Source organism: Anopheles maculipalpis, chromosome 3RL (genome assembly GCF_943734695.1).
Source record: "Anopheles maculipalpis chromosome 3RL, idAnoMacuDA_375_x, whole genome shotgun sequence".
Taxonomy (NCBI): domain Eukaryota; kingdom Metazoa; phylum Arthropoda; class Insecta; order Diptera; family Culicidae; genus Anopheles; species Anopheles maculipalpis.
Window position 1 is genome coordinate 61888943 of NC_064872.1, and position 15382 is coordinate 61904324.

General features: G+C 45.0%; 2 protein-coding genes across 2 annotated transcripts in view; one reads left to right on the forward strand and one right to left on the reverse strand.

The window, feature by feature from the left end:
- The window catches only part of LOC126562617 (peroxisomal targeting signal 2 receptor), a 491929-nt gene that overhangs the window by 125012 nt on the left and 351535 nt on the right, over nucleotides 1-15382 (reverse strand). The gene's annotated exons all lie outside the window — the stretch shown is intronic.
- LOC126563495 (cadherin-23) lies at nucleotides 514-13911 on the forward strand. The gene is made up of 7 exons (XM_050220138.1): nucleotides 514-712; nucleotides 8248-8391; nucleotides 8490-10482; nucleotides 10561-11927; nucleotides 11995-12236; nucleotides 12310-13739; nucleotides 13800-13911. The coding sequence occupies exons 1-7, from the start codon at nucleotides 514-516 to the stop codon at nucleotides 13909-13911; spliced, it is 5487 nt and encodes a 1828-aa protein (XP_050076095.1).

Sequence of the window (15382 nt, forward strand, 5' to 3'; positions counted from 1 at the left end):
TCGTGCATCCTGTAGTTAATAGGAAAAAGTGAATAAATTAGTTGAATAGAAAAATATCCCCATTTTTAACGAGTGATCTTTGATTGAAGTTTAATCAATTGTGGTGCAATTTCTACCTTCTAGGGCTTCGTCGTGCAGTGTGTGCAAGCTTTGCGGTGAATACAGTGCGATAAGAAGTGGTACAAGTTGAAACGAGGCACAAAACTGCGGGCTAGTGGAAAGAAAATCTTGAAAACCAATCAGTCAGACCCGCAGAATGACACAGCAGCAGGTGGGCTTGCTTACGATTGGATAAAGTTGGCTCAGATGTGAAGTCTACACACTGAGTCCCCGGGTACAGTGAATTAACCTTTCGAGATCGTAATAAATAACGAGTTAGTGTTAAAGTAAAGTTCCGGAAGGCGTAGCGTAGTTTGTGAGTGAATGGTTGTGTGTACACCGCAACCAGGCACCAACATCTACCAGACATCCTCCAGAACCGGTACGGCTGCTGCGCGAGCCGTCCACACAACCATGGCGGTGCACCGGTGCACTAGAATGATGCACCCGGGGGTGAAACTGGTTTCGCTGCTGGTATTGTTGCTGTTGCAGCAAGTTGCCCAGGCACAGATCATCAACCGGACGCCACACTTTATCCCGGGCAGCGGAGACATGGCCCGGTTCAGTCTACTCGAAAACACACCGGTCGGCAGTGTGGTGTACCAGTTGCGTGGTAAGTTCCCGGGGAGAAAAAATTAGCCAAAGTGGTTTGAAATTTGTCTTCAGAAGAAGAAGAAAAGCGAGGGAATAAAAACAGATGATTCAACCACAACGCTTTTCGGCCACTCTTGGTTTCATTTAATTATGCAGTTGGCGAATTCCGGTTAGATATCCGGATTATCTGGGGAACAGGTCGAGAGACCTGATGGTTTGCTTTCCATCTGTGAACGCGAAGCAGAGCAATGTGCAAACTTCATTTCACTTTTATTTTTTAATTAAAAGGACAACGGCTTTTACGGTGCTTTTTCGTATTTGTGACTAAAGGTCATCAAGATAGCTGGTGATTAATTATTATAACGTCAACTGGAATAAGTTAACTAAACAGAGAATTTTTCAGAAAAGCTTTCCCATTCCTAACTACTTTATAAAACTACTCAAACTATTCAGTACTCAAAATCATTTTTAAACTCTTTGAAATATCATTTAGATCCCAAAGCTTCTGTCAAGCTGTCCTACAAGACGGTCAACTTAAATACCGACTTCACTTTTTAAGCAGCGAAACAATGCTAACAACCTGATCTGGTTTGTGGCATTCGTTCAGCATGCAACTTCCCACACAACTGCCCTTCTCCAACATCTCCAACCACGGAACCGGAGACGCTTTGTATCATTACACTCCTAAAGTCCGGCAATTGGTTACGGTCTGGTGATGATTCTTCAGCGAAAACAATGCTACACACTCGATTGCTTTACATCCACACCAGTCTTCCCCACACATTCCGGTCTATCTGCTGTAAGAAAAAGGAGAACGGAAGTGAAATGTTTCTGCCGAACCTAGGCTGGGAAAATTACTCTCCCTCGCTTTAATAATCCGCACCACAGTTCATGGTCATCGTTCTGTACCAGCGGAAGTTTCGTTTAAATGGTGATCAACTTTAAATATATTTAGGCTGCTGTACAGGCACGCGGAAAGGGGAGGGATCTCCCACGAAAAAGGGTCACGACTTTTTTATGTTTTCATTTTGAAAGGTATGATTTCTAATGGCTTTTTGGAAAGACCAGAAGCCTTCTAAGTCCCTGGTTTAGTTTTGATTTTTTTAAATATTTTTTCCTCTCTTTCTTAGCGCCACAAACTCGAGAGGTCTCTGTTCATTTTTTGCTTCTTAGACTTAATATATTTAAACCAGAGGCCGTTTTAAACATTTGGACGCTTAATTTTGGACCTGGAAAACATTACAGGGTTTTACAAAATATTGTCAAATATCGAGCATACTTTCCTTTTTTATTAATGATTTTTTTTCCACCATCGCATGATTATTACTTGTGACAATATAGCAGAGAGCCGTTGAACTCAAATATAAATAAAAATTAATTTTACATGGAGATAATTTTCTCTGATGACAAGACATTTTTAAGCTTTGTTAAACCGAATGGGGTTTTCCACTCTACTCCAGTGTTTCTCAAATAGCAATACGACCTGGCCGTCCTTTATGAATAAAAAAGTCCTTAAAAAATTTAAATTTACGATCAAAAAAATATATATATAAATAAAATTCAAAAATATCCTATAGAATCCTGTATTAGGTAGTTTTTCGAGCATATAAACCACTGGTATGACTCAATAGCTCGTAACACCAAAACGAGAGTGAGAAATTTTTTTACAATTTTTTGTTTTGTCCTTTTTACTTGGTCTGTAAGTGGGCTGCCACTTAGCCAGTTTTGGCGCTTCACTTCCAGCCATGATGGTAGAAGGGCAGTTAAGGAAAGTGGAAGCAATACTAAAAAATCTCTAAAGACCTTGCCTTACCAAAACAAAAACGATATTGTCGAAACGATTGTCTGACAAAAACGTTATACTTGAAAAGCTGCACATAAACAACAGATTTATGATTATAGCTGCAAACCTATAAATGGATCTCGCATAGAGCTATTAAAATGGAAACATGTACCAGCTTAGTTCTTGTGCTCAGAAGAGAAAAAAAACAACAGAATAACTGTGTCGATATGACATTTCTATTGTGAAATTCATCTTACATACTATTGAATTCAAACTCATCTCTCTCGCCACACAGTACACTCCGGAAATTGATTGAACAAATGCACGAATGCACCGCGAATCGGATCAATCAACGAATGGGATGGGGAACGCCGGCAAAGAAGCATATAAAAATTTAAACACCCAACCTGAAGCTAAAGCTAAATAGAACTATCAAAGCAAGAGGAAGCTTGCAGTAATTGCTTCATCGATTGAAACCAGTTAAATCGATAAACTGGAAAATGGTACGGATAAATCGAGCAGCACTCCTTACTGGTCGGACTCTCGATCCGTTACGATACGAGCATCGGTTCCAGAAAATTTGCTCCACTCATTAAGCTCACGTTTGTACGTTTTTTTTTCAGATTTTTCATTTTCATTTTCGCGTTTGATGTGCGTGTGTGTGTGTGTGTTTGGGGAGGCGGAACGTTGATCTAGTCCAAATGATCGTTCCGATAAGCTGCCACCGAAAACGAGAGGAAAATGTGTTGCATAACCGACTCATACTCATCGCATAATTGTGCATTTTCTTGCCAGCCAGAGCGTGCCGAATGTGTTTTCTTGGTGCATTTAGTGTCCTCGCTCCCTCCGACAGTTTGACGATCGAGCGAAGATGAATGATCATACCCTGTTTTTTTTCACACCTGCTCTTTAAAAGTGCCCGTTTTGGTTTTGGCACAGTGGCCAGGGCAAACACGCCGTCGTTAAAGCATAACCGTTTTTTTTTGTGGGTTAGTGGTGTGTTTTTGATTAGGAAATGGAAAAATTGCCCCAATCGTCGGTTGCCAAATCAATGGCGATGCTGTTGTACGTGTGTAATTACACCACATCGCGATCTTCACACCGAAGGGATCGTTTGGTTTGTTTGAATCGATTCATACCGTTCGTTCGTATGGAGAGGGAAAACATTGATGCTGTGAAGAGGAAATTAGCATTTTTCTGCTAAAGCAAAACACACACACATACACAAACGTGGAGCGTTACCGTTTGGAAGATTGCACACAGTTTGCTAATTAAAATGCTTCCCAATTTTCGAACCCAACTGCCAATAGAATGCTGAAGATCGGTTACTTTAATGGACTAAACAAAAGCGGAAAATTATGTTATTCGGTGATCTGTTCCTTTTTTGTCTAATTGAAAAATTGATGAGCATTGTATTTCCGTTACTAAAATTGTGGCTATATTTGAAGAGATTTATGTTTCAATTTATCCCCAAAAAAGTTCCAACACTCATCACTGTATTTGTAACGGATAATTGCCAGCGAGTAATGTGCCTTGAAGCAAAAATTTGTGACACAGACAACCGATCTTAAACGGTGACTTACTGGACTTGCTTAAGTAGCTCCGAAAGTTGATACCGTAGCAACAGAGCAGGAAGCATAAGCCGCTATGGAAAATGGAAAATCAAAATCCACTATATCATCTAACGGATCAGCCACAGACCAAAACCGGTAGGGAGCCGCTATGAAACTAACGAAAGTTAGTACGGGAAATTGGATGTAAAACCGGAATGCTGCGCCCTAGAGAAGCTGGCTCCCAAGCAGATGAGACTATGCATTTTTATTACCCACCCAATGGCCTCCCCGGTTCGGGGAGGAGTTATCTTCAGTTTCTAATAATATGCCGGTATTTGTTTGTCTTGCTTCATCCCTCTTCTCTCGCGTGCCGTAATTCACATTGTGAACCAATTTCGAAAAACCCTTCCGATCGAAACTCGATCCAGCCAATCGTCCCAAAACTGTCACGAACGATCACCACCGAGCGAAGCAACGTCCAAAAATCGGAAAGCAGACGGCAAGAAAACGAAATAACACTACAAAGATCTTCACTTCTTCTACTCACCTCGGAAGTAGGTCACGTCAGAAAGCTTCCGCCGACGAAGTCAGGAAGAGCACCCATCAAACCGGTGGTTTGATAATGAAACTGGTGCTGCAAAACCAGCTGGAAACGATTTGATTGTCGCCTTGGCGGATCGCTTCTCGACCATGCTGCTGCTGCACTGGCAACAAACAATGGTCGCGCGAAGAAACGTTGGAGACTGGGAGTTTTGAGGAATCGGGAGACAAAACTGCTTGAAGGTTAGAGAGGTAGTGGAGTCAACGCCATGCTTTCACTTGTTGTGAATAGAGGGAAGCAAACGGAATGGGACAGCAGCAAACCGAGGGCCCTGGAATTGACTGTCGGAATGTGTTTTCTGACCTGCGGGAGAAAACACTTTTGTTTCGTTTTTTTTTTCTACCTCCCCAGGCTCAGGAGGGAACGTCTTTCGGAGACGTCGATAGATTTGGGATTTTCGAAAGCTGAAGAAAAAGTTCACCAGACGCACAGCGACAACCTTCGGTGCCGTGTGCGATCGGTGTCTAATGATGCGAAATAAATACTAAGGAGCTAAGTAGGCTACGGGCATTAACTGTCAGGTTGAGTGTTGCTATGGAATTAAGCAGGAAGTAGAATTTGTAGTCGCGAATAAGTCACATAACAAAAGTATATTTGAACATTTCCATAGTTTTATGCCTTTACTCTTCAACCTACCATACTGGACATGGCCCCTCAAGCTTTCCAAGGCAAAGCTTTTCAAACAATAATTAATCAGCAAGCAGTTAGCGAGGGTTTTTGATGGTGCGTCAAACACTTTTTCTCGTGAGTATGTGTGTGTGTATTGCCTATCTCAATTACCCAACGACTTCCATTAGGCCCCACAGTTTAGGCTTCGCGCCAGTGTCCATTAACGTTTCACGAATGCATCTTCCACTCCGATCGTTTGATGAGCAATCTTTAATCTACCATGAAGGAAACCCGTGTGGACTCATTAGAAAAAAATCGAAAGTGAACCTCCTCAAAATGTCCCTCGCACTTAATGAAATGATGAAGCTCTGGAGGTGATACAGATCGTGTGTACCTACAACGCAAGAGGATCATTTATATACTCTTGTGGAAATGTTTCCCACAAACTCTGCCGTGACCGTTTAGGTACAATCCGCAAAGGTTACCTGTGTGTATGGTCAGCATGGTGTATGACCACAAGCATGATCGCCTTTCGCTTCAGAATCTCTGAACAGCAGTGCGCCAGTGACCTTCTGAAGCTACTCACCTACTACACCGCTTGTTCTGACACGTTTCATTCTCGAACGTAATCGAGCAGTGAAGTTGAAGTGTTGAGCAAAACATTCATCTTAGGTGGCCTATATCTACATTCCCTTATGCAGCGTTGAACCCAACCAAGGTCGTAACAGACGGCGCGAAGTTCAGTGCTAGTGTTTTAGGGCCGAAGGCATGGCCCAAACCATTCCCCGCTAGACACACCTCTATCAGGTGGGTAGACTTGGTAGCCTGCAGCAGTGCAAAAAAGTAGCTCAGCTCATATCGGGTTTCGTGCTCTCGCGCTCTCTCTCTTTCTCTCTGTCTCTTACCTGTTTCATTCTGACTCTCTGTCGCTATAGCTTAAACCATTTTCTATTCATGCTGTCACGTTGTTGGAAAATATCAACGCGTTACACGCAGCCCGGGCCAGTTTATGTGGTCGGAAAATGGATACACGCAGCCCGTTTGACGCTTGTGTTCCCACGGCCAAGTTAGGACAATGTGGAATGAGTTGACGGAATTCCCTATATGCAGAGCTGGAGACGATCTGCTTTTTTTCACAGAATGATAAATATAACCCCACCTTAAGTTCGGTGGTGATAGTCGAAGAGAAAGGTATTGACGTGAAAAAGACAAAATCTAATCAATTTCCCAGCTGAACTCTTGTCCATCCTGCTTTATTATCTTTACAAAGAAGCAACAAAATGATAAAGACCCCTAACTAAAGGAGCTCTACTGACTATTAAAGACGAAAAAACAATAGCTGTCATTAGTCACGTGCTATTGAACAATCGTAAACAACCGAGGCAAATGATTCGTCCATCATCGTGTCACGTACAAAGCGTATGCAAGTGTGCAAAATAGAAACAAAAGGGCTAATCTTTGAATTAAATTTACTCATTAAGTTACATGTTACAGGCAAGTGACCGATTTAACTATTTTAAAAATAAAATTTAAAAAACAAGTCGTTTTCATCGCTTATGTTTTTTTTAAATCCAGTTAATCAATGGCAATGCTTTTTGGTTGCCTAATTTTAGGCGTCTATCCTTTCGTATTTCAACAGTATACTTATTTCCTTTTGTATACGAAGATTGTCTTCCGACTGCAAAGCTCTCTGAACGATTTTTCTTTTTGGTGCTCGTGCGATAGGTTGGTGCTGTGTCTCCCCAAAATGTTGTGTTGTTTCTTTTGGGACTACTCCTTATATGGCGCCCAAATAAGTAGAGTTTCCTGCACCAAAGTTCTTGGGGCGAAAATGTCGTTTTATACGCATATATCAACCCCGTTCTTAATAAAGCTAATAATTAAGTTAATAAAGTAGAACTTTAGACTATCCCAGCGTAATCCGTACTCCAGCTGGAACTACTTTTATGCAGAAACTAGAGCGGGTCGAGAGAAAATTTACGAGACTTCCACTCCGTAGATTTTGACATTGTTGCAATGTCCCTGGGCCCTCGTATTCTCTCCATTGCCTGGGGTAAAATCTCGACATTCTCGGCCTCATGGTCTCCACAATTGCCTTGTACCCTCCATCATACATGTTTTCCTATCCCTTTTCTACCTACCCTAGTTATTGTGTAATCTTAATTGTTAAACCCCAGGGGCAGAGAATAGAATTATTCAATAAATAAATAATTAAATAATTAAATAAATTTTAGTCAGATTATCGTTTGACGACTAGAGCTGATCGTAAGGATCAAAATATTTACTTGATGATAATGTGTTTAATGTAAAAATTAAAAAAGGATCACCCCATCAAAAGAAAAAGCACCTGGAAATTAAACCACAAAAGAAAAAAATATGAAAGTTACTATTGTTTCCTCCACAAACACACGCTGGAAACCTATTACATATAAAACCTCCCCAAAATGATCAACAAATCAACCAACGGAAACACACTAAATGGTGAAACTGCTCATGCTTATCATTGAATGCGCTTGCAAATAGTGTGCCATTTCTCATGCACTTTTGCCAGCGCAAAATGTTACGTACGCCGCAAAAAAACCAAACAAACTAAAAGTCTATGAAGATGCACATTAACATTCAACACCAGTCGTCATCACCTCGTGCGTTACGCCCATTTCCCGTATTTTCCACGCAAATAGCAGCGTGTAGGCTTTCGCAACGAATTAAAATGATCCAGCATGTGGCCCATGTGACCGACCTAGAAGTCGACCACCGATCGATGGTTCTGCTACTAAGAATTCTCTGCACGCTTGTGTTGTTTTCGTGGCACGGGATATATTTTTTGCGACTCAGACTTACCTGATGCTAATGTCAATTATCTGTTCCATTTTCCACCGCACTGTATAACGATGCCGCAATAAAACCATTTTTGTCGTAAGAAGTGGAGCATTGCTAAAACCTCCGTTAGAAGCACTGCTGGTGTGCTAATGTGTTCTAATCGTATCGTGCCTCTTGTTTTGCTGCAGGTGTTGACCCCGAGGGCAGTAAGTTACGCTTCAGTATCTCCGGACCTGTATTTAGTGTCGATCGTGACAGTGGCGTTGTGCGGTTACGGCAATCACTGGACCGGGAACAGCAGGACACGGTAGAAGTCATCATAAGCCTTACTGGTGAGTAATGTTTCATTAGCCCGTTCCCGTTAGGTCGTATATCGAGCGTCGTTACATACTCTCTCACTCTCTTTTCTTACATACTTTCGCATAACTAGACGAAGGTATCCTAGGAACCGAACCGAACACAGTCTCATTAAGAAGGGAAATCCCCATCCGGGACTACAATGACAATCCACCGGTCTTCATAGGCCGCCCGTACAGTGCAACGATTAGCGAATCCACGAAACCGGGCAGCAACGTCACAGTAACTCCGGACATCATTGCAACCGATCAGGATGAGGGAACGAACGCAGAACTTACCTTCAGCTGCTATCAGGATCCCACCAAGGGTGCGGACGATATCTGTGAAGTGTTCACCGTCCACACGGAGAAGATCGCTCAAGGAAAGTTTGGTGCGTGGATCGAGTTGCGTCGTGCTTTGGACTTTGAAACGAGACCCTCTTACATTCTCACCATCCAGGCACGGGATGGTTCACCAACGAACTCACTGCGTGCAGTTGCTTCCGTTGCGATCACTATCCTCGATGTGCAGGATCAGCCACCGATTTTCATTAATGCACCCTATTCGGCCACCATTCCCGAGAACACGATCGAGGGTACGCGAGTACTTACTATCAACGCGACCGATGGTGATACTGGCAGTCCCAATCCACTGATGCTTATGCTCGAAAATGAACCGATGGGTCACTTCCGATTGCACTACATTGGTCATCCACGGTCGGGAGTAGCCGAGCTGATCACCACCGGAAAACCACTCGATCGTGAAGATCCCATCATTACACAGAATGGAGGTGCGTACACATTCACTATCCGTGCAACGGAACTGATCAACAACGAGCTGCCGGGTGATTCAACCACCTCACAGATCACGATCGTGCTGACCGATGTAGACGATCACGTCCCCGAGTTTAGTCAGCCATCGTACGAAGTTTCGATCCCGGAGAACCTCGAGCAGGATACACCACTACCGGGGCTAGCGATCGTAGTGACGGATCGGGATCTTGGCCCAAACAGTCGCTATACCCTCGCGCTACGTAATATTCAAAATTCGGAAGGTGTTTTTGGTGTTGTCCCAACGCACGGCGAAGGTCGTACACCGATCGTGGTGAAGGTGTTGGATTCATCCCGCCTGGACTATGACGTGCCGAGTGAGGATGCCAAAACGTTCCGCTTCCAGCTAGTGGCCTCGGTCGATGGTGAGGAGAAATCTGCTGCTAATGTTACGGTGCGACTGCAGGATGCCAATGACAACTCACCCACCTTCCCTCAGTCAACGTATTCGCTGCAGGTGCGTGAAAATTCTCCGCAAGGTTTCAAGATTGCGGACCTAAGCGCTACCGATCATGATGCCGGTATGTTTGGCCAGCTATCGTACGCAGTGAAAGGTTTTGGAGCGGAGTTTTTCCGCACGCATCCTACCGAAGGTGGACTGTACGTTGAACGGCAGTTAGATTATGAGGAGCAGAAGAGCTACAGCTTGGCGCTGGTTGCCAGGGATGGTGGTGGACGGGAAACGAACGCAAATGTCTTCATCGATGTGATGGATGAGAATGACAACTATCCATCGTTTGAAGCACTGGAGTATACTCGCACCATACGTGAAGGTGCGACTGAGTTTGAGCCACAGTTCTTCGTGCGTGCCATTGACGTGGATGGACCAACGCAGGGTGGTGGACGGGTGTCGTACACGATTGAATCGGAAAATAGTATCTCGGGGCATGTGTTTACGGTCGATCAAGACAGTGGAGAGATTAGGATTACACGCCCCGTCAGCTCGATGGATACGGATCGTGGTCAGTACGAGCTGCTAGTTGTTGCCACGGATCACGGTGTACCACCGCTCAAGAATGATACACGTGTACTAGTGCGTGTTGGACTATCTGGCAATCAGCGTCCTATCTTTAGAGGCCATGCCTCTGCTACGAACCGGGACATTCCCGGACCTCCTACCTATCGAGCGACCATACCGGAGAATGCTTCAGCTGGGTACAATGTGACGCAGGTCAGTGCCACCGATCCGGATGGATTGGATGAGCTTCTGCGGTACAAGATTGTGGGTGCTAGTGATAACTTCGAGATTGATGATCAGTAAGTATATGAACTTTGCTGAGTGCAATATGCTCATTATTACTAATTTATATCCTTTCCCAACTCTACCTTTCACAGCACTGGTCTTATAACCGTCACGCGGGAAGCTCGCCTAGACCGTGACACCAACCCGGAAAGCTACGCGATCGTCGTGAATGCAATCGATGCAGGATTTCCCATCCCTGAGACGGCCACCACAACAGTGCACGTTAAGATACAGGACATTAACGATAAACCACCCCGATTCCCCCAACAAACCTACACCGCGTACGTGTCCGAGCGGAGCCCTATCGATTCGGAGGTTTTGCGCGTTACTGCCAAGGATACGGATTTGAATGCCAAAATTGAGTACACCCTTATCGAACCGATCACGGCCGTCACTAAAGGAGGTATTCCACTGCTGACGACTTCCACCTACGACTACCGCCAAGCATTCCGCATCGATCCGGATGATGGAACGATTTTCGTGAACAATACGCTCAACTACAACTACGCCGCAGTGATAACGCTCACCGTGAAAGCCACCGATACGATGGCGGAATTACACCCCGAACAGCAGTTCGATCAAACCGAAGTGACGCTCTACATACAATCGTTCAAAGACACTAACCCTCTGTTCAAAAACAAAGGATGGTCCACGGTGCGTCCCAAGATTGAGGTAAAGGTGAAGGAAGAAGCGCCTGTCGGTAGTGTGGTGTTCCGGATTGAGGCAGATGATCCCGTATCCGACGTACCGATCACAGACTTTGAACTCGTAATGCCCGATGTGGATGGGTTCTTTGGGTTGAACGAACGTACCGGCGAAGTTATGCTTCGGCAGCGCTTAGACTACGAAACATACAACAAAACTACGATCGACTTTGTCGTCAAAGCCATCACTAGCAACCGAAAGCGTCACTCGCTGGCCTACGTTAATGTAACCGTCGAGAATGTTAACGATAATGCACCAGTTTTCGACCGTGACTCATACCGCGTTACAGTCCTCGAATCGGATCGCCATCCACATGTCGTTTCCACGGTAAAGGCGACCGATCAGGATGCGGTGCGAACGGAGAAGGACACACTGCTCGGCTATAATGTCGTCACGTACAGTTTGTTCGGTTCACACTCCAATCTTTTCACGATCGATAATCGCACGGGTGAAATAAGGATTGCTCCGGCACAGGTGCTAGATCGCGAGAAGCAATCGGTACTGAAGTTGGTAGTGGTGGCGGAAGATGCCCCTGGCCGTCCGCAGGAAGCAAAAAAGAGCAAAACTGAAGTTATTGTAGACGTGCTGGATGTGAACGATAATGCACCCATTTTTGGACAGCGATCGTACACGGCGGTAATACCGGAGAACGTACTTGTGGACACGTTTGTGATCGCGATCACGGCACATGATCCGGATGAGGGTCTTGGTGGGGAGGTACGATATGATATACTGAACGAGGGTGAAGCTAATGGTAAGTAATGGGATCAGCAGTAGTCTGTCCTTGACGTGACTATAACCAACAATTCATATTTCTATAGGACTTCTTCAAATAAACGCTAAAACGGGAGAAATTAAAACGAAAGCAATGCTCACGGGTAAGGGACGATCTGAACCATACGAATTAGTGATCCGGGCACAGGACAGTGGGAATCAACTACCAAAGCAAAGTTCTCTCTACAATGACGTGTCCTTCACGCTGTACATTGGGGACATCAGTGCGAATGATGGCATTCCGTTCTTCATTGCACCGCAGGTCGGACAAACGGCTAACGTTACCGAGGTAAGTCTCTCTGTGTACTTGATAAGAGTTCCTAGATAATTTAAAGTACTTACCCTGGGATATCCCCTTCTAGAACGCAACGGTTGGCGCACCAGTCTTCCAGGTGATTGCCAGCGATCCGGACAGTCCGGCCACACCAAGCGGCACCTTGCGCTATCGCATCCAATCCGACATCGAGGATGCGAAATCGTTCAGCATCAACGCGAAAACGGGACTTATCACCACAACCCGTTCATTGGATCGTGAAATGAAATCAGCATACAACGTGATCATCGAGGTAAGCGACATGGGTGAACCTCCACAAGCATCCACCGTCGTACTGCGCATTAACGTTCTCGACATCGACGATCACGAGCCCCGATTTGTGCGTGAAGTTGAGTCGCAACCGTACGAGCTGCAGGTGCTCGAGGAACAACCGGCCGGTACGATCGTCGGGAACATTTCCGCGCTGGATGAAGATATTGGTCCGAACGGTGCGATCGACTACACGATCATCGAGGGTAACGAGCTGGGTCTGTTCAATGTCACACGCACGGAAGATAATGTAGCGATCCTACGCACTACCAAACCTCTCGATCGCGAAACCCTCGAATCGATCCGTCTAACGATCCGCTGCTTCAAACACAACACCGTGCCTGATCAACTAATGCACGAGAGTTACAATCGGCACGATAAATCCCAGCAGCAACTGTTAATCCGCGTGGTAGACATCGATGATCATGCACCAAAGTTTGAGCGCGAAAATCAAACCATCGGCATCCGGCATAACGTCCCGATCGATACACCGATCGCGAATGGACGTGCGTTCGATGAAGATCCCACCGCACGGCCGATTGTTTACTCGATCCAAAGCATCACCTTTGTGCCACAGTTCTATAGGCGGGACAATCAAACCGAAGACTACAGCGCTGTGTTTAGCCTGAATGCAGACACTGCCGAGATACGGACAACACGCAGTATGTCCAACTTTGTCGATGGTTACTTCCAGCTCAGCATCCGTGCGTCCAACTCTGACGACGCGGATCGTATCAGTGAAACGCAGATGAAGATCTTCGTGATACGCGACAAGTCACTGTTACGCTTTGTGTTCTCCCGGCCACCGACCGAGGTTAGTGGCGTGCTGGATCGCTTCACGGCCGACATGCAGGAACGGTTGGCCGAATCCAACCTCGAACTATCGGTGTTCGATGCACAGGTACTTAGCCATCCGGACCACAGTCTCGACTTTAGTTCGACGAGTTCCTGCTTCCAGCTAACGCGCCACGGATCCGCGCTAACTCCGGTGGAGATGATGCGCATCATGGATGGGGCAGAGATGAAAGAAACGCTGGCGGACGTTTATCATCGGTATTCGGTGCACAAGATCGATTCTTGTGCGGTAGGTAAGAAAGCACCCGCCACTGCACTGATTGCTTCGTCCGGTACCTGGCTGGTGATACTGGCGGGATTGATAGGGTTTGCCGCGTTTGCCTCCACCATGACGGCGTGTTGTCTCGCAAAAAGGTAAGTGTTTGGTAAAGTGTATTTTTTAACGTCAAACATTAAAACTACTTCATTTTACAGGTACAAAAGTCAAGTTCGATCAACGATTAACTCGCAACGCATCGTTGGATCCGATATCTATGGCAGTGCGACACCGGTGCTGTACACGGAACCCATCTATGGTGCACTGTAGCCGGCAGGCTGGCAGATGATGGGAAGGCCATGCGTCGACACTGTTTTAAAAGTCTGTACAAACAAGTCATAAGATAGACAAATCTTTTTTTTTAACTTCACTCGAAACGATGTCCGTCGTGCTGCGTATGCTCGCGTATGAGTTCCCTTCCTGTGTTGCAAAGAACCAACAAAACTCATACCAGAACCTTACACCTCAAGACAGACAGATTCGAGGGTCAAGAGCGTACCATATACCCTGTTTACCGCCAACAGAAAAGGGCTACTTGTAAACTACGGTTGTCACAAAAAAGACTTTACTAGGGCTGGGAGAACAATATTTATTTTATATTATAAAAACAAACACCCTTCTTACTGCCGTTCTTGCACACACTCGGGGTCGGTAAATGGAGAAGAGAGAGAAAGCGGGCACCAAAACTGTGAAGCAAGGTGCAAAACGGAAACGTGCCAAACCATGCATTAAGATCTAACTGCAGCAAACTGGAACTAAAAACAGCGCAATGAATTTGTCGTTGTCCTTCGCGGGGCTATGGAACGCTTTCTGCTAAGCCTATACAGGAACGTGCGTATCAACTGCATTTGATGTCTTTTGTAAATAAAAAATGTAGATAACATTAAACAAAAATGTTGTAAAGAAAAAGGTAGGAGTTGTTTTATTTCAATTTAAATTACATTTATTTACTGCCAATCGTATATCCTAGTCATCACTCCATCTCAATGTGAGGCTACACCACACCTTAATTTTAAGGGTTGAGGTCGTCCCGTACTATTCTCAAGATATGACCATCTCACCGATGGTTCTTTGTGGATTCGGGGTCTCTTACCAGCTCGGGGCCCTACCCCACGGCCGCTTACACCACTTACCGTTAAACAATCCTCTATGGATTTATAACCTCGTAAGCTCTCTGCCGGCTATTTCTAGCTTTCTTGACTAGATTTTACCCCTAGCCGGGTATATGTCAATCATACATAGGGATAAAAACCCTTGTGAGGATCTTCCGGTCCAACGTGGATAAGAAGTTTTTCAGAGATTGTTAGGTTGGTTACAGTCATTACTTTTCAGGTTTAACCGCAAGCAAGTATATATGTGGTCGAGTATGTGGTTGTCCATTATATGTATAATTGAGCAGTTCGTCATAGGTTTAGAATGAGAAAAAAAAACAATTGTAAAGGAAGTGCTATATCAGAAGTATTATACTTTCACAAATCTTAACATCTTCTTGTCCGATAGTTGATGACGATTAGCTTGCATTGGGGTCAGATTCTGAAAAACGGATGATACTCGTTGAGATGCCCAGCTTCCTTAGGGGAGAAGATCACTTCTGCTGTACTTCTGCTAGGTGTACTTCTGGTTAAGCTGGACTTATGACGCACAGATGTTCAGACGTTGAAGAAAGCGTTTATTTCTGTAGTGGAGAAATCATTTTCGTTGAGCGTCGACGGCAGTAATTTTTGGTTGGAACAAAAGGGAG